The 23,899-nt window shown below is 48.1% G+C and overlaps 1 protein-coding gene across 1 annotated transcript in view; it reads right to left on the bottom strand.

The window, feature by feature from the left end:
- SMG1 (SMG1 nonsense mediated mRNA decay associated PI3K related kinase) overlaps window positions 1-23,899 on the bottom strand; it is a 76,332-nt gene that overhangs the window by 21,929 nt on the left and 30,504 nt on the right. The window contains exons 26-44 of the mRNA XM_070955270.1: window positions 23,417-23,526; window positions 23,114-23,261; window positions 22,860-23,019; window positions 22,067-22,187; window positions 21,059-21,307; window positions 19,839-20,123; window positions 18,688-18,832; window positions 18,071-18,206; window positions 17,431-17,661; window positions 17,144-17,321; window positions 16,181-16,342; window positions 13,763-13,980; window positions 12,901-13,055; window positions 11,526-11,748; window positions 4,490-4,736; window positions 3,070-3,299; window positions 2,356-2,598; window positions 1,297-1,545; window positions 87-305 (exon numbers count right to left, since the gene is read on the bottom strand). Coding sequence (XP_070811371.1) covers window positions 87-305; window positions 1,297-1,545; window positions 2,356-2,598; window positions 3,070-3,299; window positions 4,490-4,736; window positions 11,526-11,748; window positions 12,901-13,055; window positions 13,763-13,980; window positions 16,181-16,342; window positions 17,144-17,321; window positions 17,431-17,661; window positions 18,071-18,206; window positions 18,688-18,832; window positions 19,839-20,123; window positions 21,059-21,307; window positions 22,067-22,187; window positions 22,860-23,019; window positions 23,114-23,261; window positions 23,417-23,526 — 3,709 coding nt within the window. The remainder of the gene's footprint in view (window positions 1-86; window positions 306-1,296; window positions 1,546-2,355; window positions 2,599-3,069; window positions 3,300-4,489; window positions 4,737-11,525; window positions 11,749-12,900; window positions 13,056-13,762; window positions 13,981-16,180; window positions 16,343-17,143; window positions 17,322-17,430; window positions 17,662-18,070; window positions 18,207-18,687; window positions 18,833-19,838; window positions 20,124-21,058; window positions 21,308-22,066; window positions 22,188-22,859; window positions 23,020-23,113; window positions 23,262-23,416; window positions 23,527-23,899) is intronic.

Consider the following 23,899-nt stretch of genomic DNA (forward strand, 5'->3'; position numbering starts at 1 on the left):
GTGTCCCTTAATATTTGCACGGTACTCCTCAAATTTAATACATTTAGGTCTTTCAAACGCAAACCCGTGTCAAGGGACACCGATACCTTTATTTCTGCGACTCTCGAGGAGAAGAGGCTGCGGGTAATGTCCCTCTCCATTTCTCTTTTGCTCTGCTTGTTCTCTGCTTGCTGCCCCCCGCCACCGTACACAGCTCCAGCAAACCCTGCTTCGCCACCTGCGGTCCAGTCGACGAGCGGGTCATAGACAAAAGCTTCGAGTAATGTCAGCAGAGTTTCCCGTCCTCGGCGCATGATGTGCAGGACCTGTTTCAAGAGCAGCTGCATTACCCATGAGCAGGAGTGGGCTTCAAAAATTTTAACAAGGGTTTCTCTGCCCGGTTGCTGGGTGGGTGTGGCCATGGTGGGCATGGTCTAGTCAGCCTTCTGCACCACGGCCAGTGGGGAGGAGGCTTCTTGCCCTCCCCAGGCTCCAGAGGCTTTTCTCGAGTCTCCAGGAGGGCAAAAAAGCCTCCCCAAGCTCTGGAGGCCTACCGAACGTCCAGTAGGCCCATTTTTTACCCTCCCTGAGCCTCCACGCGCACCCTGCACTTACCGGCATTCAAAACGGGCTGCGTGGGGACTCCTGGGAGGGGTAGGGCGGAGTGGGCGGGACCAGCCAGGAGTGGGATTTGGGGATTCTCCAAACTGCACAGAATCTTAGCTAGAGCTTCTCCCGAACCCCTGCAAACCCCAAACAGCCCACCCTGCCCGTGAGCCCAGATCAACATCTTAGCAGCAGCAGGGCCTAGGCAGGTCTCTTTCAAAAGGGGATACTGCCAATCCTCGATTTATGACCATAATGGAGACCACTCATTATGGACGATAAGTCATGACAATTGTAAAGCAGGTCATCATGTAACCGGGTCAGATTTAGCAATCTTTTTCCGAAGGCAAACGCTACAGTTATGAAGTGAATCTATTATTTGCTATGGGATGTTTTTGCTGAACTACTGATACTGGTTTTTGGCTAAAATGTTGAAAAAAATGCAAACACTCATAAATGTGAGCTGTTGCCAAGTGTCTGAAATGTGGTCACATGACGACGGGGGAGAGTGGCCTCGGAACTTTGGAACCAAGTCATAAGTACATCTTGGGAGGAGGAGGAGGAGGAAGAACTTTCATAACTTCGGTCGATAAGTGATCGGTTGTATGTTGAGGAGTAACTGCAAGTAATACCATTACTTCTGAAGAAAGAGAAAGAAAGGTTCTCAAGGATCTAATCTTCCATTTCTCAGCCCTGATCCTTCCCGCTTACCTGTTCACAAGAAAGCCTGAAAACCCCTTCCACTTTTGTTACTCCAAAGGCAGTTTCAATGTTTTGGGTCATCCGGAAGGGGACTTTCTCTGGCACTCGCAGGCTCTTCCCTTTTTCAAAGCAAACGTTGTAATCGATGTGCACAACTTCTCCTGTGGTCATGTCAATCAGCACGTTATCCAGATGCCTGTCTCCGAGACCGATGATGTAGCCAACCATTGACATCACCGCAGTCGATCGTGCGTACGACTTGGAAAGAGGAAACAAAAATTTAAACTGTAAATAAATATATTTTCTCACCATCTCCTTTCCCCAAACACCCCTGCTCTCCAATGCTTACATTAAGTGCGTTCTGAATAGGAAAACCACTCAAGGGAACAAGGTCAACACATGCACAGAATGCGTTCACGGTAAATGAAATCATGTCTTTGGGGTGTGTGTGTCATACAGACAGGGAGAATTGTGTGTGCCTGTTTCTCCCATTTCCAGGGTTGTGGAACAGCCGGTTGGGGAATTGTCACACCTGGACCTGGAATCGTCCTCCAAGCCCCCCTCCTGCACATGGACGAGTATTTGGTAGAACTGCCAGTGTTGCAATAAAAATTAATGGACCTCCAGAGTCGTTACGTAACTCTGAAATCATGACTGTTTATTATATCTTTATGAAGGGGGAGAAACCATTTTGGAAATGACTCTGAATGTTTGTTTGTTCGTTTTTTTAAAAAAGAAAGCAAATCCAACCGAAAAGTTGAGCGGTACAGATAAATCTATTTTTATTTAAGAAAATATATATGGCTGCCTAACTCACACTCAGTGGCTCCAGGTGGCTTACAAAGATAAAAATTTTCATTAAAAAAAAAAATAATAATAAAAAGCAATAACCCTCCACCCCTGGTGACAACAATTGGTCAAATAAGCCATTTGATGGGCTCCATCGCACTCTGGGTTCTCCAGGCCTGTTGGCAAAACCAGAGCCTTGAGAAAGAGTGTCAAAGGGGGGGGGGGGGCGCAGTGTTATCTAACACACACAACATACATCCAAAGTCTTTAGTGTGTTACCTGGGTCACTCTCCACCATTCATCAGGTGTGGCACAAGACGACCAAAGCTCTTTAGCTAGAAGACTGGGTGGTGTGGCTTCCATTAACTCTTCCAAAACGGACTTCATGACATTCAGGGGCCAGTCTCGACGGGAGACGTCCAGACTAAGTCCAACAGCTTTCAAGGCTGGTCCAATTTTACTGTAGTAGAGTTCGCTGGGTCTGGGTACGATTCCTGGGTTCTGTGGGGCCTGGTAAGAATCCTGCACATAAAACGACAGTTTGTTAAATGTGCTTTGCCCAGCTCAGCTCCAATCCAAAGAATGTGATTAGAATAATGGTGCCGCACGTTGAATGTAATATTACGCATTATCAGCTACCCAATAATTAATGATGGATAATAAATCTTTAAGGATTTACCCTTTTACTATTCCCATTTCAAACCATATTATTCTGGATGGGACAAGAAAATACAGCACTTCTAAATTAAAGATTATGTGGCGTGCCTGTCAGCTGATCCATCTTGTATCCACTTTATTATGTAATGGAGAAATAATACCATATTGATTACTAAGCTCTAAGCCAGGGGTACCCAACCTCCAGTTCATGGACCAGCACTGGTCTGCACCATGCCACCAACCCGGGCCGCGGAAACAAATGAAGCCCTATCTGTGTGAATGCCAAACAATGCACGGTCTTTCAAAAGTGGGAACCCCCTTCCTGCGTTGTGTTACCTTCTGGGCTTGCAACGCCGCCTCCCGCTGCTGCCACCTTTTGTAGAGCCCAAACAAAGGTGTGGCTCCATCCACCCACTGAATCAGGCCTGATCTTGTTCCCAGGGGAGTCACCGAGTAATGCCTGGCATGGAAACGAGGCGTCTCTTGGCGATTGATCGTAGCAAACATGGTGTTGACGATGGACAGGAACTGCATGATGCGTTCGTCCAGATGCAAGTCTTCAAGGCCTGCGCAGAAAAGCAGAGGAGGAGGGTTACGTGTGACATTCCTTCCTTGGTCCCAGCACAGGCTCCCTTGGGATTTGAGGCCTGTGTACAGGTAGTGCTCAATTTACAATCACAATTGAGGCCCAAACTTTCTGTTGTAAAGCTGGCTGGGGAGGTCACAAATGGCGATCACGTGACCCCAGGACGCTGCAACTATCGTTAATACATGCTGGTTGCCGAGCGCCCGAATCGCAAATCACCTGACTGCTGCAACAGTCTTAAGTGCAAGGACTGGTTGTAAGGTCACTTTTCCAGCGCTGTTGCAACTTCGAATGTTCGCTAAGTAAACAGTTGTAAGCCAAGGACTACCTGTATCTTTGTACAGTCAATATTTCCTGCTCAGCACTCTGCCTGGGTATTTACAGATTCCTAAAAGTGGTACTGGGTTCTTGTAAGCCACATGCACCTGCCAACTTAATAATTAAAGTGATCCAATGGCCAATGGGAGTAATAGAGACTATGTTGTGGCCCGCCAGCGAATCTGGCAGCAGATTCAGACAGTGAGGAGGCTGGGGAGGAACATGGGCCAGTCCTGGAGTCGGGGGAAGGTTCTGATGAATGCTCTGCGTCGGAGGCAGAGATGGGGCCAGGACCATCCGACAATTATCAGCTACCTTTGGAGTCGGAGATAAGTGGGGCTGAAGAACAGCTGGAGCCTGTTCCCAATGTGCACATGCGCAGAGCTGCCAGGAGAAGGGAACAGTTAAGGAACAAGAGCTGACTCGGGAGTATGGCCACAGGTGGACGGTGAATGGCCCCTCCCATAGGGAATAAAGAGGAGCAAAAGGGGAGGGGAGTTTGCAGGAGACAATTAGTTCATTTCATTAGAGTGAAGATATGTTTGTGACTCTCAGAGACTCCTTGCCAAGTATTTTCTTGTACAGCATTGCGTTTGGAAGATATCGGCCTGGCAGCTCTCCAAGCCTGATAAGGTCTGTGGTTGTAAATTCACCCTGGAAAGACTGTTTGCCGGGACGTTGCTGGATGTGAATGAGAGGAATTCATATTAGCTTAATAAAAAGGGGTTTTGTTGGGACAAGGAGTCTGCTTCGTGCTTTTGGGAAGCCTAGGTCAGAACAGACTAAGAGAACTCTGGCATCTCTAGTCACTACCTCAGGGCTAAAATAATTCCTTAGCCCTAAAAGCCTTACCTTTGAAAAGATACGGGTAGTTTTTCCCATCAGAGCCCAGAAACAGGAGCTTCTTCGGTTTGGTTTTGGTTGGCAGAATGGTGATCGTGCTTCCTACGCTGTGTATGGTGACGGTGTCTCTGGCAGACACTTCTCCGGGGAGAGCTATCTCCGTGTTGGTCATGGCAGCCAGCCAGGGGCTGATCTCCTCTAGGCGCAAAATGTAGCTGGCCCGCTTCTGGGCTCTCTGTTGAAGGTTGAGCATCACCTGTTTTTTTAAGGAAAGGTCCGTTATGAGCACGGGGTTGGACTAGAAGACCTCCAAGGTCCCTTTCCTTATTCCGTTATTATTTTGTACACATATTTTTTTTTTCACTGTCAGCATTTGATGTTTGTTTGTTTTGTTTTTTCTTTCCCAATTTTATATTTTAACTTTGGAGATAAATAAATTATTAAAAAGAAGGGGGGGAAAATGGACGTTGTCTTACCTGAACGTCCCTTTTCTGGGCGCTGCGTACACTATCCATGGATGGGAGTTAATGCTTCAGCCTTTGGCAAACAACTGAGTGTTCTTTAAGACAAAAAAGACCTTCCCCAGGGACTTCCCCTTTTCCCTTTGCCTAGCCACACCCCCAGTCCCATGATCCCCAGTCTGAGCGAAGATGTGGCGTAAAAGAAGGATCAATGACAACTAGTGGTGTAGTAACACTCATAACTTTATTAACTAAACTAAAACAACGTGGCTAACTGCATAACGGAAAACAGCCCTCTACAGTCGGGCAGGCAGCCCATAGATACGGGCGGGAATGGATAGTGTACGCAGCGCCCAGAAAAGGGACGTTCAGGTAAGACAACGTCCATTTTCCTGTGCGCTGCTCCCACTATCCATGGATGGGATATACCCAAGCTTAAACCCCTAGGGCGGGGGGCTGACTGCCCACAGAGTTCTCTCCGGTCACCACTCGTTGGAGTACCCGGCGGCCGAATGCCGCTTCGGCTGAATCATAAGCGTCTATCTTGTAGTGCCGGATGAAGGGCGACAACGAGGACCAGGTTGCCGCTCTGCAGATATCCGCTACTGAAGCCTGCGTAGCCCAGGCTGCTGACGTGGCCGCACTTCTAGTGGAGTGGGGAAGAATGTTGTGCGGTAGCGGCTTGGAGCTTACGTCATAAGCTAAGGCAATGCAGGCTCTGATCCATCTGCTGACCGTGGGGGACGAGATCTTCTGGCCCATGGAGGCCGGGTTGAACGAGACCAAGAGAGCTTCAGTGCGTCGGAAGGGCGCCGTTCTATTTATGTACGTCCGGATCGCTCGCCGGACGTCCAGGGTGTGCCACCTTCTCTCCCTGTGGTCTTTTGGCGCCGGGCAGAAGTCCGGTAGGGTAAGTTCCTGTGCCCGGTGGAACCAGGAGTTCACTTTTGGGATGAAAGTCGGGTCTAGACGGAGGACCACCGAGGACTCTCTAAAGATGCAGAGGTCCCTACGGATGGACAGAGCCGCTAGCTCTGAGACTCGCCTCGCTGAGGTGATTGCTAGTAGGAAAGTCACCTTGAAGGTCAAGTGTTTGAGGTTGACGGAAGCCAGAGGTTCGAAGGGAGGGCCCGTTAGGGCCTGTAAGACTAGGGACAGGTCCCAGGTTGGGTAACGGTGCACCGTCGGCGGGTGGAGGTTCGTAGCCCCATGGAGGAACCCTCTGATACGTGGGTGGTGTGATAGAGTCTGGTAAGGTGCACAGGATATGACGGTTGATAGAGCTGCCGTCTGACGCCTTAGGGTAGCTGGGGCCAGCCCTTTGTCTAACCCGGCTTGTAGGAAGCTTAGAATGTCCTGAACTGATGCTGAGGTGGGGTCCACGTGGTGACCGGAACTCCAGCTGCAGAAAGCCCTCCATGTCGCCTCGTAAATACGAGTTGTTGACGGGCGTCTGGCTGCCTGAATGGTGCTGACGACGCTATCAGGTAAGTTGTCTTTTTTCAGGATGACCCGCTCAAGTGCCAGACGGCTAATTGAAGCCACTGAGGATCTGGATGGTTGACCTCGCCCTGGCACAGTACCACCTGATGTGGTGGGATCACCCACGGTTGTTCCACCGACAGGGCCACCAGGTCGGCGAACCACGGCCTTCGGGGCCAGTTTGGGGCCACCAGGAGTAGATTGGCCTTCTCTGCCAGCAATTTTCGAACCAGGCGTGGGATCAACGGGATTGGCGGGAACGCGTAAAGGAGGCCCGCTGGCCACCTGCAGTGTAGAGCGTCGTGGTCCTCTGCTTGTGGCGTCGGGTAGCGTGACACGAACCGGGGGAGCTGGGTGTTGGTTGGAGAGGCAAACAGGTCCAACACTGGCCTCCCGAACCTGGCGGTGAGCTTGCTGAAGAGGCGAGGGTGGAGTTGCCATTCTGCCTGGTCTATTGTTGTTCGACTGAGCCAGTCTGCTCTTACATTGGCCGACCCCGAAATGTGGTCTGCGTTGATCGATAGCAGGTGTTTCTCCGCCCACTCGAATAGGGCCTCTGATTCCAACATCAGGGAGCGGGATCTCGTGCCTCCCTCTCTGTTCACGTGCGCCTTGGCCGAGATGTTGTCCGTCAGGACCAGCACGTGCCGGCCCTGCACCGTGGCCTGGAAGTGGCGCAGTGCTAATCTGATCGCCCGGAGTTCCAGCAGGTTGATGCTGCTGTGCTGCTCGACCCTGGACCACTGGCCCTGTGCCACCCCGTTGTGCAGGTGTGCTCCCCACCCCCGCAGGCTCGCATCCGTGGTGAGGATCAGTCTGTCCGGGTCTAGGAACTCTGACCCCTTGGAGAGTGTGCTGGATGTCCACCATTTGAGAGAGCGTCTCACCTTGGGGGTGAGGGTAACCTTGCGCTTCGAGTTTGCCCTCCCCGAGCGTTGAAAGGGAAGCAGGAACCACTGGAGGGCCCTCGAGTGTTTGCGTGCCCACGGAACGATGCCGAAGCAGGAAACCATCTTCCCCAGCAGGCATGATAGTTGTAGGAGGGAGGCCCTCCTCCCTGCCTGGACTCGGATGGCCAGTTGTTGGAGATTCTGGACCCTGTCTGGTGAAAGAAAGACCTGGCCTCTGGAGGAATCTATCACTGCCCCTAGGTGCAGGATTCGAGAGGATGGATAAAGTTGGCTTTTCTCGAGATTGATAGTGAATCCGTGGGTTTGGAACGTCTCGAGGACTAGGTGTCGGTCCCTGACTGCCTGGTCGTGAGTTGACGAGAGTATCAGGATGTCGTCTAAGTAGCAGAGGACTCGGACCGGGATGGCCCGGAGCTTGGCTGCTACCACCGCCACCAGTTTGGTGAAGGTGCGGGGTGCCGACGACAGTCCGAAGGGCATGGCCCGATACTGGAAGTGCTGCCCGCCGTACTCGAACCTCAGGAACTGTCTGTGGTCCGGGTGAATGGGTACGTGAAGGTAGGCCTCCCGAAGATCGACTGACTGGAGGAGGTCCCCCCGTCTCACCCCCGTTAGGATTGACTGTAGTGAGTGCATTTTGAACCTGTGGTATCGCACAGACAGATTCAGCCTTTTTAGGTTTAAGATGGCTCTCCATCCCCCCGAGTTCTTGGGGACAAGGAATAGGCTCGAGTAGAACCCGGAGCCCTGGAGGGCCGGTGGTACTGTCTCTATAGCTCTGACCTCCTGAAGGTGGGTCAGTTCTTGTATCATCAGGGCCCGCAGTTCGGAGGACTGTGGGACAGGGCACCGCACAAATCGTTGCGGCGGCGCACCTACAAATTCTATTGATAGTCCAAATGAGGTGGTGCGCCTTACCCACGAGTCCGATGTTGACCGGGCCCATTGCTGGTGGAAGAGAAGCAGTCTTCCCCCTATGGGCCCCTTGGTCCTGGAGTCACTTGCCTCTTCTGGTGGGTTTGAAGCCTGCCCCCCGGAAGGGTCTTCTGGATTGTTGATTCCTGCCCCGGTCTCGGAAATGTTGTCTATCTTGTGATCTGTCACCTCCCAGGTAATTGGAGCGTTGTGAGAAGGACCCCCTGGGCCCTGAGCTGGGGCGAAAGGGCTGTTGGACCGGGTAAGGTGAGTATCTCCGTTCGTGGCGGCGGTAAGCCGATGGCAAAATCTTCCTCTTGTCCTTGTCCTCGACTAGGACAGGATCCAGGGCTGCTCCAAATAGGTTGGGAGCCTTGTAGGGAGCTGCGGCCAGCTTCCATTTGGCTTTGAGGTCCGCCTTCCAGGGGCGGAGCCAGAACAGCCTCCTTGCCGTAACGGTGGAGGCTAGAGCCCTTGAAGCGAACTTTGCTGAGTTCAGGGAGGCATCTGATGCGTACTCGGTGGCTGCTATAATCTTATTGATGTCTTGGTGCAGCCGGGTGTCGTCTGAAGGGAGTCTTTCTTGCATCTGGCGAAGCCAGATGAGGGCCGCTCTATTGAAAAAGGACGTGGCTGTGGATGTTCTGATTGCCCAGGCCACTGCCTGATGTGCTTTACGGAAGGCCCACTCCGTCCTCTTCTCCTCCGCCTTGAGCCCATCCAGTGCCTCTGAGGAAACTAGTGATGGGGATGATAGTGCTGCGACCGGTTGGTCCACCGTCGGGAGGAGTAGCAGGTCCTCTAGTTCAGGGGCTGAGCAGTAAAGTTTCTTGTCTAGGCTACTTGGTGTAGTTTGAGAAGCTGGTTGCCCCCAAGCATTTTGGATGACGTCAGAAAATAGTTGAGGACAGGGGATGTAGTCCTTCTCCTGTTTAGACGACTTGAAAAGGGCATCGTGTGGCCCCGCTGTAGAGGGCGGGGTTGGTTCTACATCCCCCGGCATACCCAGGTTAGTTGTGAGTCTCGCCTTGTGGAGGAGCGACCTAAATAGTGACGGTCGAAAAAGCCCGGAGAAGACTGGTGTGTCCGGGTTCAGCCCTTCGTCTTCTGAGAACTCGACGTCCTCAGGGGCCTCGTCTTCTTGGTCTGACTCCTCAGAGGAGGATTCTGGTGCTGCGGGGGCGCGGGACTTGTTCTGGATCTGTTGGTGTGGTCCCTGGACCTGTGCCGGCTGCGGAGGAGGTACCGCCTGCTGCCAACTGGCGGCTAGGAAGGATGATAATGCCGTGGAGAACATGGCTTGGAAATCCAACTGTGTGGGCGGTGGTGATGCCCCTTGCGCTCCTACGCCCGGGACCCGAGACGGCCCTGCCGGGGAGAGAGGTGCTGGCCCGCCCCGTACGGGGGTGGGGGTTCCGTCCTGTTGGGTCCCTCTCTCCATTACAGTCGGGGTCACCGGGGTCTGGGCCAACTCCGTCCAGGAGACCGGAGCTGGGTCTGCCTCTCTGGGTGTGGTAGCAGCCGTGCTCTCTGGCCCTGGCCCCTTGTTAGGTGACAACTCCAGTGCCCTCTGGGCTTTAGCGCACTGCCGCTCTAGCGCCTCATGGCGTCTTTGGGCATCCTTGTCCTGGAAAGTCAGCCCCTTTCCGGATTTAGATCTGCGGTCAGTACCTTCAGACCGTTTCCGGGCGCTCTTCTTGGAGGACTTAGCCCCCTTGCGAGGCGGGCTTAAGTCCAGTTCTGGATCCGAGGAAAAAGGGGGGTCAGACATGGCCAATTGTTGGGAGCAAGACCACCCCTCTCCGTTTGTGCCCGCAATCTCCAAGCCAGGTGTTGTGCTGGTGAGGCTTGACCGCTCTGCGCCTTAGATTGGGAGGTGGCAGCTGGGAGCCCGAAGGTCTCACCAGCTAACCCTTTTTTCTTTCTTTCTTTTTTTTTTTTTTTTTTTTTTTTTTTTTTTTTTTTGTGGTACCGCCCTAGAGGGAGGGCGTAGAAGAGCCTCTAGGGGTCGGTGGAGGCCTCTGTTCCCAAAATGGCGGCCCGCGTGGAATCCAAGATGGCGGGCGCCACGTGGTGCTGGCTTGGGTGCCCCCCCCGCCGGCTACGGTCTTATGCTGGAGGCCCGAGGGTCCAGCCAGCTGCCGTGCCTGATTGCGCTGTGGTTCGGCCTTCCTGTAGCGCGGCGGCGGCTGGCAGGGCTAGCCGGGCGGACCGCGGCTGCACGCTGCCTTGTTCGGCTCGAGCGGCGTGGATCCGAGCCGCTCGCTCTTCTCTATGCCCCGCACAGCTGCTGGTTGCTTCAGTGAGGCTGGGGCTTCAAGCAGTTTTGAATTTGGCGCCGTGTGCAAATGAGCAGCGTGGGCGGCTCGGCTTTCCGATCCGGCGCCCAGCTGATCAGCGCTGTTGCGAGCGGCGCTTCAGCGAAGTCAAATTTCGACGAAAAAAGCTAAAATAAAAGGAAGACCCCGAGGGAAAAGGATACTCAAAAATAAAATAAAGTCCTAAACGCCCCTGAGGAAGGGTGAAGAAAATTCAAAGAAAAACCCCAGGAATAAGGGAAACCAATACCTTAAGGCAGGAGCTCCCGGAGAACACTTCAGCGTTGCCAAACAACTGAGCGAAGACTGGGGATCATGGGACTGGGGGTGTGGCTAGGCAAAGGGAAAAGGGGAAGTCCCTGGGGAAGGTCTTTTTTGTCTTAAAGAACACTCAGTTGTTTGCCAAAGGCTGAAGCATTAACTCCCATCCATGGATAGTGGGAGCAGCGCACAGGAAAAGATCCAATATGTTGAACTATTCCAGTTGATGTATTAACTCTACATTCTATAAAGGAACCATTTTAAAAAAATGTTTTGTCTCATGATATAGGGAGAATTTCACTTGATCTGAAGCTTTATCTTGGGATCTATGGATTACGTTAGTCAGCTTTCCAAGTACCCTCTTCTTGGGAATCAGAATTCACTTGGAGAGGGATGCAACACCAAACTTTGCAAATCAAGAATGAACTCCTTGATACTCTGTTGTATCCCCACCCAATTATCTAATTCAGGGGTCCCCGGTCCATGGCGTAGCAGCAACCAGGCCGCACAAACAAGCAAAGCCCCATCCGTGGGATGCAGGCAGCACACGAAACCATGCCACCTCCGGTCCACAGAAAAACCTCTCTCTGCAGAACCGGTCCCTGGTGCCCGAAAGGTTGGGAACCATTGATCTAAGGCACACATAGTGAAGTTGCTTCAACGTCAACTAAATAAGCAGGGAGTGAAAAAACCCTACCTCTTTGAAAGGGATCCAGCTGCTTCCCGGCTTTGCGGGATTCGAAGGATTCTTTAGCTTTTCCAAGGCGTTTTCAATGGCATCCCCGTAATTATCCTGAAACCACTTCTCGTGGGGCGTTTCGGTGGGAGCGGCTGTGATGCTCTGCACGTGTTCCAGAGCAAACACGATGGGTTTCATTAAGGCTGTATGCTTTTCGCGCATGATGGCTATTTTTTCCTCTCTTAAAGGAAGAGGAGAGAAACAAAGAGCAATTAGGGGAAACTGTCCCTTGGTTTGAAGAACAACTGATATTATTGGCACCATTTCCCCCCCCCTAAAAATTGTCCAGTTTTTATTAGCATTCTGTTACAAATCTGGAAAAAAAAAGCTGAGCCTTAATTTCTACCTAGTCATAAAAAGGCACAGGTAGTCCTCGACTTATGATTGGTCACTTAGTGATCTTTCAAAGTTAGGACAGATGTCCCCAGGATTACTTGTAACCCAGATTCAAAGTTTCGACAGCTTGGCCCCATCCAAGGACATGTGATGACAAGGTCCCATGCTCAGCAACTAACCCTCATTTATGGTTTGCAGCATCCTGTGTTCACATGACTCCAAATTTAGGCTTTTGTTTCTGGCAAAACTACTGTCAAGACTGAACCACTTTGCTTTTTCCAAACTCTTTATCACTTTTCAACTCGCCAATGAACTGGAGGACAGGGAAGGATGGAATGGAATGCTGAGAAGCTGTGCACAGATCATGAGAGCCTGGAAACCATCAAGGTCACCACTGCAGGTGCTAGAGAAAGAGATGGACTGTTCCCATAACAAAAGGATGTCTCATAATTAGACAATGTGATCACTCAGAGGTGGGAGAAAGGGAAGCTACTGTTTAAATTAAGCAAGCCTTTGCCCGGGAAAACAAGAGCTGGTTTTATTTCTTCAGTACCAAAATGGTGTATCAGATAAAAGTTTTACTTTTGTGATTTCAAAGCTCCTGAAGTTTCCTTATTTTGGGCTCACTAGTTGGACAGCTGACAATCACCCGTTGTGGAAAATGGATTCACAACAAAGGTCATAACATAGGCTCGGTCTTTGTGGTGACCCACTTAATGTACAACAGTAATTCAGGGCTCAATTAAAGCCATACGTTGAGAACTACCTGTATGCAGAAGAGACTATGGACTTTTTGTACAGATGTCAACGTCTCTTATGATTTACAGTTAACCTGTCTGCAAATTTGGGAAGTAGAGCATCCTGTTTTCAGGGAAAAGTATGAAACTCGGAAGGTTTTCTTTTTGCTAAAAGTTCTTTGAGAAACTATCCAACTAATTTCTCAGAGGACATTTCAGGAGGCAGCGCGTCATCTTGTGCATTGGGAGAGAAAGCTTACTTGCGTAAGGTGTTGTTATTCTGGACTCTCTTCACTTCATCTTCCAGTTGCTGAATCCGCCTGAGGACGTACATGTGTTGCTGCAAAAGGACACCCAGCCAAAGTTCGTCCCAGAGAACGGTGACTCGGCGCAGCTCGGCTACAAGCATTTGAACCTAGATTGACATCAATGCAAAAGTTTCTTTTAATGGTACTGTTGTGGCCCACCAGCGGATCTGGCAGCAGATTCGGACAGTGAGGAGGTTGGGGAAGAACATGGGCCAGTCCTGGAGTCTGGGGAAAGCTCTGATGAGGGCTCTGTGTCGGAGGCAGAGAGGGGGCCAGGGCCGTATGCCAGTTATCAGCTGCCTTCGGAGTCGGAGATCAGTGGGGCAGATGAACAGCTGGAGCCTGTTCCCAGTGTGCGCATGCACAGAGTTGCCAGACGAAGGAAACAGCTAAAGAACAAGGGTCAACTTGGGAGTAAAACCACAGGAGGACAATGAAGGGCCCCTCCCATAGGGAATAATAGAGGAGCGAAAGGGGAGGGAAGTTTGCAGGAGACAATTACTTCATTCCTGCATTCTTGCCAAGTATTGTGGTGTCTGAAATATATCGGCCTGGCCACTCTCCAAGCCTGATAAAGGTCGGTAATTGTGAACTATCTTGAATGTTAAATTCACTGTTAAATTAAATAAAGGGGGTTTATCGGGACGAGGACTTGGCTTGGTGCTGCTGGGGAAGCCTAGATCAGAAGGCAGAAATGGATTTCCCAAGGCTCTTTTTCCCAGAGGTAAAGAACACTGATTCCTTCCTGCTTTAAGCCAGAACTGTTAAAGCATGGAATTAAACACAAGCAGCAAAAGTAAGACAGAAACTATACCTGTAACACCATTGTTGGGTTTGCCGCTGACAGTTTCTCGACAATTTTGCTATAGCAGTCTTGCATCATTGCCTGGTCTTCATTTAAGCCCAGTTTGGCCTCATCCTTTAGGCTCTCTTGAGAAGCTGGAGGGCTTGCCCCATCACACTCACTGCCCAGCAGTTCTTCCCCTTGAATGTTGCCCAAAAAGGTAGGGATTGCCGAGGGGAATTTGCTCCCTAGGTTTTCAAGAGAAAAGAGGGTTAAGCCTTACTAGGCCAAAATCCAAAAGCCGACCAGAGACAGCCAGACTTAACTTGGTTAGATTATCTACACATCCTCAGACTAGTGTAAGACCATATTGGTCCAACATAAAGATAAGCTATGGTGGATCTGAGCCACAATCAGTGTTCACCCGCAGGGGTGATGCCATTTTTCCAACAGAATATCAATACGGGTAGTCCTCAACATACAACCATAATGGAGCCTGACTGCAGAAGGGGACTTAACCGTCAGAACTTTACATCTGAGTCATACGTGCTCCTTTTCAGGTCAGTCATAAGGTGAGGACTACCTGTACAATTTGCTCTATTTATGAAATCTGGCATAAGGCAAATTTGTGTATGTGTACCCTGTTTCCCCCAAAATAAGACATCCCTTGATAATAAGCCCAATCGGGCTTTTGAGCGCATGGCAATAAGGCCAAGTGCTTATTTCAGGGTTCAAAAAAATGTAAGATGGGGTCTTATTTTCGGGGAAACACGGTATGTGTCTGGGAGATCACCTACAAAGGAAGCCATGCTTATAAAATGGGGCTTTTGTTAGGGTTCCAAGTAACACCCCCCAATGAAAGAAGACTCCCGAGGCTACAGGTTCCTCAAAATTCCATTTTATTAGAGATGTCATACTGGCACATCTGGGAAAACCCGAATCTGAAAGCTTCCAGGTTTTCTCCACCCATAGAAAAGTCCAAGTCCCTTTCCCCCTGCACCCCCATGTCCATCACAAGGTCCAATCAATGCACTGTCCCAACTGGAGATGCCTCCCAGTCACAGCATTCCAGGTGCAGGGCAGGACGTCCTTGACTCTCAGAGAAAAGAATGTTATTATGGCTAGATACCTCCCCTGCTCCATACAATCCGCCCCTCCCAGTTTTCCACAGCACTAAATGTGGCAGGCCTGAAGATCCAATGCAAAAGATGGCTTCCAGGCCTGACAGCTTTCTTATTCTTAGATGTCTATTCTTCAGAAAGGGGGGGGGGACCTTTTGAATAGACGGGGAAGAACTGCCGTAAGAGTGACACAGCATCAATAAGAGATGCTCTTTAGAAGAGCATATGACGGCCGTGGCCAGGGGGGCCTTTTATCAGGTTCGCCTGATTCGCCAGTTGCAGCCCTTTCTGGATCGGGACGCCCTGCGCACGGTCACTCATGCCCTTGTTACTTCCCGGTTGGACTATTGTAATGCTCTCTACATGGGGCTCCCCTTGAAGAGCACTCGGAAGCTCCAGCTGGTCCAGAATGCGGCCGCGCGGGTGGTTATGGGCGCAACCCGTTATGCCCATGTGACACCCCTCCTGCGCGAGCTGCACTGGCTCCCGGTGGTCTTCCGGGTGCGATTCAAGGTGTTGGTTACCACCTTTAAAGCGCTCCATGGCATAGGACCCGGGTACCTCCGAGACCGTCTTCTGCCACCAATAGCCTCCCACCGACCAGTTCGTTCCCACAGAGAGGGTCTCCTCAGGGTGCCGTCAGCCAAGTTATGTCGGCTGGCGACGCCCAGGGGGAGGGCCTTCTCTGTGGGAGCCCCAGCCCTGTGGAATGAACTGCCCCCGGAAATTCGTAAGATATCTGACCTCCGGGTGTTTCGCTGCGCATTGAAGACCCTGTTGTTCCGCCAGGCCGGACTATCAATACAATAGTTTTAAATTGGGGTATTTAAATTTATTGGGGTTTTAAATTTGAGCCATTTATTTAATTATTTTAAATTTTATATCATTGTTTTGTTTGTGTTTTTAAATAGGCTGTACACCGCCCTGAGTCCTTCGGGAGAAGGGCGGTATAGAAATAAAATTATTATTATTATTATTATTATTATTATTATTATGTCCTGCTCACGTCAGAATTTCCAAGATAATGTGTTTTGTGCTGAGTACAGGTTCTCTGGCATGGGGAGGGGGGGCGCCAAGGGGGGGGCGTAATTTCACAGACTACCTAGATCCGGCACATGTGCAGATGAAACTTTACTTGCTTGTGCAGCCCAGTTCCGGTTAGGGACCCCTGCCCTAGCAAGATGCTGTGGCATTTAAAGAAACATTGTGAAATAGATACAATGCCTGCAATACGTACCATTTGCTGGCAAAAAGACTTGCAACATGGCTAAAAGATTAAACGACCTAGAGAAATGAGGCATTTCAAAAGATAACGAATCAAATATACCTGAGGCTTGAGATTCGCTGCTCAGAGAAATAGTGCCAACAATTGCAGGGTACAGGATGAGGTGAGGAGAATCTTGGGCTACTCGGCAGAGAAGGTTGCAAATGCTCTGTCGAACATATACTTCCGGGTGATTTAGACGCGAGAAGAGTTGAGGAATGATGCCTTTACGAAGACAAAAAGCAGACAGCGTAAAGAATTGATTGGCATGCCACAACCAAAAGATTTGTTGTTTTTGCGTTTGACCACTTAAAACTGCAATTAAGTCTTACTGCCTTGAAAAACCTGCTACTGAGTATAATCTCTTGTTAGCACATGCACCGTCCTAGACTGTCTTACAGCTCAAGCGTGAAAATGCTTGTAAGCTAGAAGTGCTACTGCAAATAGCTATCTTGCCCAGCAGAAGCCAGTCTGTGCAGACCTCTTAAGGGGTGAACTCAAAACAAGGCAGAATATAGCCAATATTTTGAAACGTGTATTTTGGTTGATATATCTGTAAAATTCATTGGCCTTTTTAGCAATATTGTCTCACTCGTATTCTATATTTATCATACACTTTCACACCCTGTCAAGAAAATATCTTTTGAGTTCCAAATACACAAAAGATTCCACTTCTGTACCATGAAGCTGTGAAGCCCAGGGTAAGAAATGGACACACAATTGTGAAGTATCCCACAATATCACAAAAGAAAACACTCAATTCAATAGTCAACAATGAGATAGGCAGCATATAAATTTAACAAATGAATAAAATTCCTTAAGTTCCTTAAGGAAGGGAGGAAAACTGTATTTTTACCAGGTCTACCATGTTCAAAATTTAGCCCCATGAAATGCAAAGATAATCAGTATGGGGATAATTACAATCAATTAATTGTAGCCTATTAATTCAAGTCGGTTTTATTTCTCTCAAACAGCTTGAAAAGAAACGAAGAAAATAGAATTCTGAACTGCTAAAAATGTCCATACCTCGCCATGGAGCTGTAGGAGTCGTTTCCAGTCCGTGCTCGAGATACTGCCTCAGTTCCCCGGCATGTTTCACAAGCAGCCTTAACAACCTCAAGGTGGCCATTACGATGACATCATCAGTGCTCTGTTCTGAAATATTCCTGAGGTGCAATCTGGGATCGTCTTCATCCAGAGGAACCTACAGGGCCAAAAGAGGAAACCAGCTCTGCTGAGAGAACAGTTCTTTTTACAACCTCGGCGGCTTAACAGCTCTCTTGGCAAACTGATCAAAATGCACAATTGCCTACCTGGCCAGCATTAAGTTTCAGGAAAGTAAAATAGGCACTACAGGAAAGTTTATAAAGGCTGAAGATCCTGTCTACAACTTTCCTCCACACTTTGATGAGTCCCTCTGTTGAGTTCTCTTCCAGGTCCAAGAGCCAGGGGCAACTTGTCAACAACTGGCGCCAGATCACGTCCACCATATCGTCTTCCTCATTGTCTTCATTCTCTGCAATCTGAAGGGTTATATCCTCATCCTGAAGGGAGATTTAATGTAAAGATTACTCCCCCGGGTAACACCAAAAGCAGATCACAAGTTGGCAAATAAAAACTTTCTTTGTCATATTTCAGTCAAGGGTAATTTTTAAAGCAAGCCAGTTTTAGGTAGGTTCATGGTGTCCCTTGATTTACACCAAAGTGACATCTTTTACATTTTCAATACTTTAAGTACCATATCTTGTTCCTTTCTGATTATACAAGAGAGCATGGCCCTCAAATAAGTTATATAAAGAAATACCCATGCAACAGTGATCTAGTAACATTGGCCTTTTGATTAACATTTAGCAGATCCATATATAAAACTGTTAATCAGCTCTAAGTCTGTAACCAAGGGCAGTACCGTATCTGACTTTTCAACCATTATTCAGCTGCAAATTTTAGACTAACCTGAATCCCAGCAGGCCGGCAGACTGCCTGTCCAAGAATGTTGTAGATTTTCTCTCTGTCGTCTTCTGCAATATTTTCTGGAAGTAGGCTTTGAACTTCAGATTTTTCTCCTTGCAGCAAGCGCACACCTCCTTGACTGTAACATCAAAGAATTTTTCCAAAAGTTGGAAACACAGCTGTGTTAGCTGTGGTGCTAACACAGCTTTGCCAGAACTATTTTTTTCCCCAAATATCCTACTGTTCAGTCTGCTTATTCAATTACCATTCCCTGCTTTAGACAAGACAGGCTTATACTGATTCCACTTGAAGTCCATTTACAGAAAGTTATTAACTTGAGACCAGGGATGAAATTGAGCAGGTTCTGACAGGTTCTGGAGAACCGGTAGCGGAAATTTTGAGTAGTTCGGAGAACCAGCAAATACAATCTCTGGCTGACCCCCAGAGTGGGGTGGGAATGGAGATTTTGCAATATCCTTCCCCCAGGAGTGGGGAAGGAATGGGGATTTTGCAGTATCCTTTCCCTGCCACGCCCTCAGAACTGGTAGTAAAAAAAGTTGAATTCCACCACTTCTTGAGACGTATTCACAGCACACATCAATTTAAAGAACTGGATTTACCTGGCATTGTCAACCACCTTTCGGCCCCATCTGTAAGCCCAGCTAGCTAGAGCAGCCCACGATTTTGCTACTTCGGGAGCCTGGGCTGATGAGAGACGATACAGCTGCCCCAAAATGAAATCAGGTTCTCCAACACCAATGTTGACTGGAGAAAGAGAACAAAGCATGGTGTGGTTATCTCAAGAGAAAAAAGGCCAGTGGTCCACCTTCTGAGTGCTTATTTTTAAACAAGCAGAGAGAATAAAGGTGTCAGCTGAATGGCATGATGCCAGACTATCAAAGACCTATGTATTTATTTGTTAGTTTTGTCTGCCGCCCTCCATCTCACCACAAGGTGACTCTGGGTGGCTTACAATAAAACGAGAGACAGAGACAGAGACAGAGACAGAGACAGAAGGAGGGAGGGAGGGAGGGAGGGACAGACAGAGAACAGTGTGGTGGCCTCCCACTCAGAAAGTTGAGAGTAGATAGTGGTAGATATTTCTCTCCTAGGGCACACAAAGAAAAAATATTTGCTGTGAACTCCATGTGGCGTAGGAAAAGGGCATCTGATCAGTAAACGCTCAACTCCATCCACTCTACCCCAAATTAAGGGATTACAGGGCCATAAAAAAGGAGGATGGGTATAGTAGCAATAAAAATATAAATTATGATTAAAATTACTGTATAAAAATGGGGAGAATAGGAACAGGGTGTGCAGGGGATGAGGTGGGATCTGCTATTGGTCCATCAACCACCTCCTATGTAGTAATGGTTCCCCTCGCACATATGTGCTAGTTGTTCCCGACTCTAGGGGGCGGTCCTCATCTCAGTTTCTAAGCCGAAGAGCCAGCACTGTCCGAAGACGTCCGTGGTCATGTGGCTGACATGACTAAATATCAAAGGTGCACGGAACGCTGTTACCTTCCCACCAAAGGTGGTCCCTAATTTTTCTACTTGCAATTTTATCTGCTTTTGAACTGCTAGGTTGGCAGAAGCTGGGACAAGTAAGGGGAGCTCACCCCTTACACGGCACTAGGGATTTGAACCACTGAACTGCCTATCTTTTGATCAACAAGCTCAGCGTCTTAGCCACTGAGCCACGGCGTCCCCTCTACCTCCTATGTAGACAAAGCACCAAAAAAAAAGGCCCAGCTTTGAGTCTTTTTTACCTGTGGATTCACTTTCAATCCTTGGATACTCTTCGTCCATGGAGTTAACGGATGGCAGATCAATCAAGGTATAGATGTTTCTAGATAGCATGGAAAGGCCCGCAAGATTTTGTTGCTGTCGCGCCCGGTACACTTGTTTCAACTGTCCTGAAATTTCCTTCCACTCGGCTTGGATCCACTTGGCTAAGGTCAGAATGGACTTGGCCACAGCACTTTCAGCTTTGGCAGATTTGCAGAAGCATATGGCGCAGGAGCTCAGCATTTCCATGGCGTGGGTGGACTGGCCTGAAAACAGGGAAGGCCGTTTTAGTGGCAGACATTGGTAGAACGAGAAGCTGGCATTTCAGCTCTGCACATTTCAGAGACGAAGGTTGCCTTAACAACCCACAGGGGGGCACAAAGAGACAGATATAAAGCATTACTGATAACAACCAAAACACTGTAACATTCATTGCATTAACCCAGAATATTGGATGCAGAGGCGTTTCTCAAAATGTCTTGCCACTTTCCAACTTGGAAGAGAATTTGAGAGTCATCTTAAAAGGAGTTTAAAATCCTCATTTGGTATTCTACCAATGTAACAAAGGACTGTTGTATCTTTTTTCCCTTCTCAGAGACTGCCTGGACAAGTCCCTGCAGTTTTCTTGGCGAGGTTTTTTTGAAATGGTTTGCCATTGCTTCCTTCCTAGGGCTGAGAGAAAGTGCCTCAGTCACCCAGTTGGTTTTGTGCCTAAGGCAGCACTAGAATTCACAGTCTCCTGGCTTTGGCCTGGTGCCTTCATCAGTACACCAATCTGACTCTTACCATGAATTTAGATAAACTCACATTTAAATTTTCATCGTAATCTGAGTCCCATGTGGAAAATTAGACATAGGTTAATTTCTCAAGTTATCGGTTTCATTAAAAATTTCATTAAAGCCAGATAAATCCAGTCGCTTCAGATAGTGCAGGAGTTCCCAACCGTGGGTGCAAGGTAATATTCCAGGGGGTGTGAAAACTTGGGTTTAGAAGTTTCAAAGTTATAGTGTATATGTATATGCATATAATTATTTTTTAAGGGTTCAAGAATATATCAGAAGCGTTCTAGGGGTGTGGAGTATAGAAAAGGTTGGGACCCCCTGAGATAGTGAGATGGGCAACATATAAATTTAATGAATTAAGGAAAACATGACAAGTACTGAAAAGTGATTTTTGAAAAAGTTACACAAGCATCACTTACCAGCTGTGTATAACAGTTTGGTCTTTTCTATTTCAAGCTCAGGGCCCCATTTTTCGTCCATCTGAATCGGTGCCAGCTGCTTCTTAAAGTGGTGGACTAAATCCTGGGCTGTGGTGGTTTTCCCTAGCTGAATTTCGCTACACTGGGCAAGCAATCGCGTCGCCAGGGCCACGTTCCCACGTTTCCTAGCAAATTTTGCAGCAGTCAGCCCCAGTTCCATTAAATGGCTTTTAACTGGAATACTCTGCTCTGAAAACACAGAAGTCCAAAAGTGGTGAACTAAAAAGAATCAGATGTGACAAATTACAAAGAGAAGAGAAGAGGGGCTGCCACAAAGAAGGGTGGGTAGGTGTCAATTTATTTTCCAAAGCACCAAGAAGGCAGGATAAGAAACAAGGGATGGAAACTAATCAAGGAGAGAAGCAATCTGGAATTAAGTAGAAACTTCCTAACAGTGACAACGGTTAACAATTAACCGGTGGAACAGCTTGCCACCAGAAGTTGTGGCTGCTTCATCACTGGAGGTTTTTAAGAAAAGACTGGACAGGCAGCTATCTGAAATGGTATAAGGTCTCCTGCTTGAGCAGGAGTTAGGGGGTTAGACTAGAAGACCTCCAAGGTCCCTTCCACCTCTTATTCTGATTAAAGATATCTATCTCTCCTCTTGAGTAACATTGCCAAGCATTGGATCTAAGTAGTGTTTCCCTTTATTTAAAAGTATGATCTCAACTTCTAGGTTCTCTTAAATCCAAGAGTAACTAATCCTGGTTAAGTAAGTCTTTCCTTCTTTTTAAACTTTAAGGCAGATAATCAGGTGGAGAGATTTTGCAATTCTGTTTAACTATACCATAGGGAGGAATAGCTTTAGATTCTCCCAGAACAGACCTTCATGAGATAATATGAGAGTTTCTAAGAAACAAACTGCAGATTAATAGAACTGCTACACTTTTGTCAAAGGGACAATTCTAGGATCTCCTTATCAAAATGCACGTGGTTTAGCATCTATACCTTTCAGCTTGTCCAGTAACTGATTTTGGAACATGGTGTATCTTAAAGCGTGCATCCACGGCCTTACATCATGTTGCTTACATGAACGCAAGGCTTCGCTGAACAAGGGAATGAGGCAATCCTGTAAAAAACAAAGGGGTGTGAGTAGTAGATGGGCTGCAAGGCACCTTTTCCTCCAGTTTCTAATAGAATCAGTCCTACACGGATCCTGACACATTCTTAAAGTATGTGCTGCATACCTCTGCTAGCACACCTCTTCATTAATCATAGGTGTTTGATAATACACTAATGAAAAGTCAGTGGTGATGCCAGCTGACTTCTGGTATTATAGTAATAGTTGTATTTTTATCATTTCATGATTATGTTTTCAGAGTTAGAATTATAGTTAGGATTTTACTGCTATTGTGACCTGCCCAGAGTTATTTAAGACGGTCAACCATACAGATCTTTTAAATGTTTTTTATGGAAAAAAGCAAGATTGGTTATGACAATAAAATCCACCACCACCACCCCAAAAAAAAAGAAAAAGAAAAGAAAAGCAACATGGTAACTGCAGAATAGGACTTTGATCTTAACCCCATAACCCTAATTGCTGCATGTTAATATTTGAAAGAGTCTAGGGTGGTTATTCTCAAAGTATTTTGTCTGGTATGGATTTTGTTCTCCATCGTATAATGAGGTCTTTTAAGGTTGGAGTTTCTAAATTCACACATTTGGCCAGGGCAGGTCACAAGCAATAGCACCCCTCCGTATCTGATGTCCTGTCCTGTTCAGGAGGGGCAAAGACAAATACCTCGGAGGACAGTCGGCTTGAGACCGTGTTTTCCAAAGCGGACGAACAGTACAGCTGCAGAGTGCTGAGGACGGGCAAAGACTGAGAAATGGTCAAGGTGGACAGCCGTAAAGGCCCAAGAGCAATGCGGGACGTCTGCTTCAAATACTTGGTCAAGTTCCTGGAAAACCAAGCGGGCACACCCAAGGATTATTCGAGCTGCTAGCCTTCCATAAAACCTATCCCGACCATCCCGACCACCACACCATGCTCACTCTGTCATGGGCTGCCATTTCTGGTCCTGGTCGAGGTAGCCTACAGCCGTGGCCAAACAGACGGAGCTTCTCAACAGCTGAACCTCAATGGCTTTCTGAAGTTCTCTGGGATCGGGAGACAACACGTTTGGAAGGAGCTTCTTCATATCTACAACGAGCGTCAGCAGATATAGAGTTGCTAATATCCATCGACTTCAGGCTGGCTGTTTTAATCCCACAATAAAGCCACCACCACCAATGGATGGGTGTGGAAATTAAGCTGAACACCCCCCGTGAGTCAACATAAGCTTTAATTTGGAGTACCTATTTTTTCTTTGGCCCCTCCAATAAGCAGGTTGATGTCCTCCCCAGGAAGCAGTTCTAGTTGTTCTGTACATTCGGCAAGTTCTCCAGCTCCAAAGCTGCTCAGGGACCTGCGATAAAATGAAACCCGCTTCTTAATTTAGCCCAGCAACAAGCTGCTTTCTGCTTTTATTTCTGCAATTGTCACTTCCAACTTCTACAAAGACTGGTCTTTCTCTTTGTGATAGGCTACTATTTGGGAGAGGGGAAGATATTGATTGATTGGTTGGTTGAATGTCTACATGCTAGAAAAAGAAAGAGAGGAAAATAATGGGTTTTCCCTTTTACTTTTCTCTGTGGCCTCATCTGTTCCTTTCATCCAACCTTGCCCTTCAGAATTTTACACCAGAGGGCATTGCTTGTTGGAGTGATTATCCTAAAATGTAAATAGTTAAATCTGTTTTGGCAAGGTCACAAGGTATGCCGTTCAGAATGAGCAAAGTG

The sequence above is a fragment of the Pituophis catenifer genome, unplaced genomic scaffold, assembly GCF_029215685.1.
Source record: "Pituophis catenifer annectens isolate HBS135680 unplaced genomic scaffold, rPitCat1.0.hap2 SCAF_16, whole genome shotgun sequence".
Classification (NCBI taxonomy): domain Eukaryota; kingdom Metazoa; phylum Chordata; class Lepidosauria; order Squamata; family Colubridae; genus Pituophis; species Pituophis catenifer.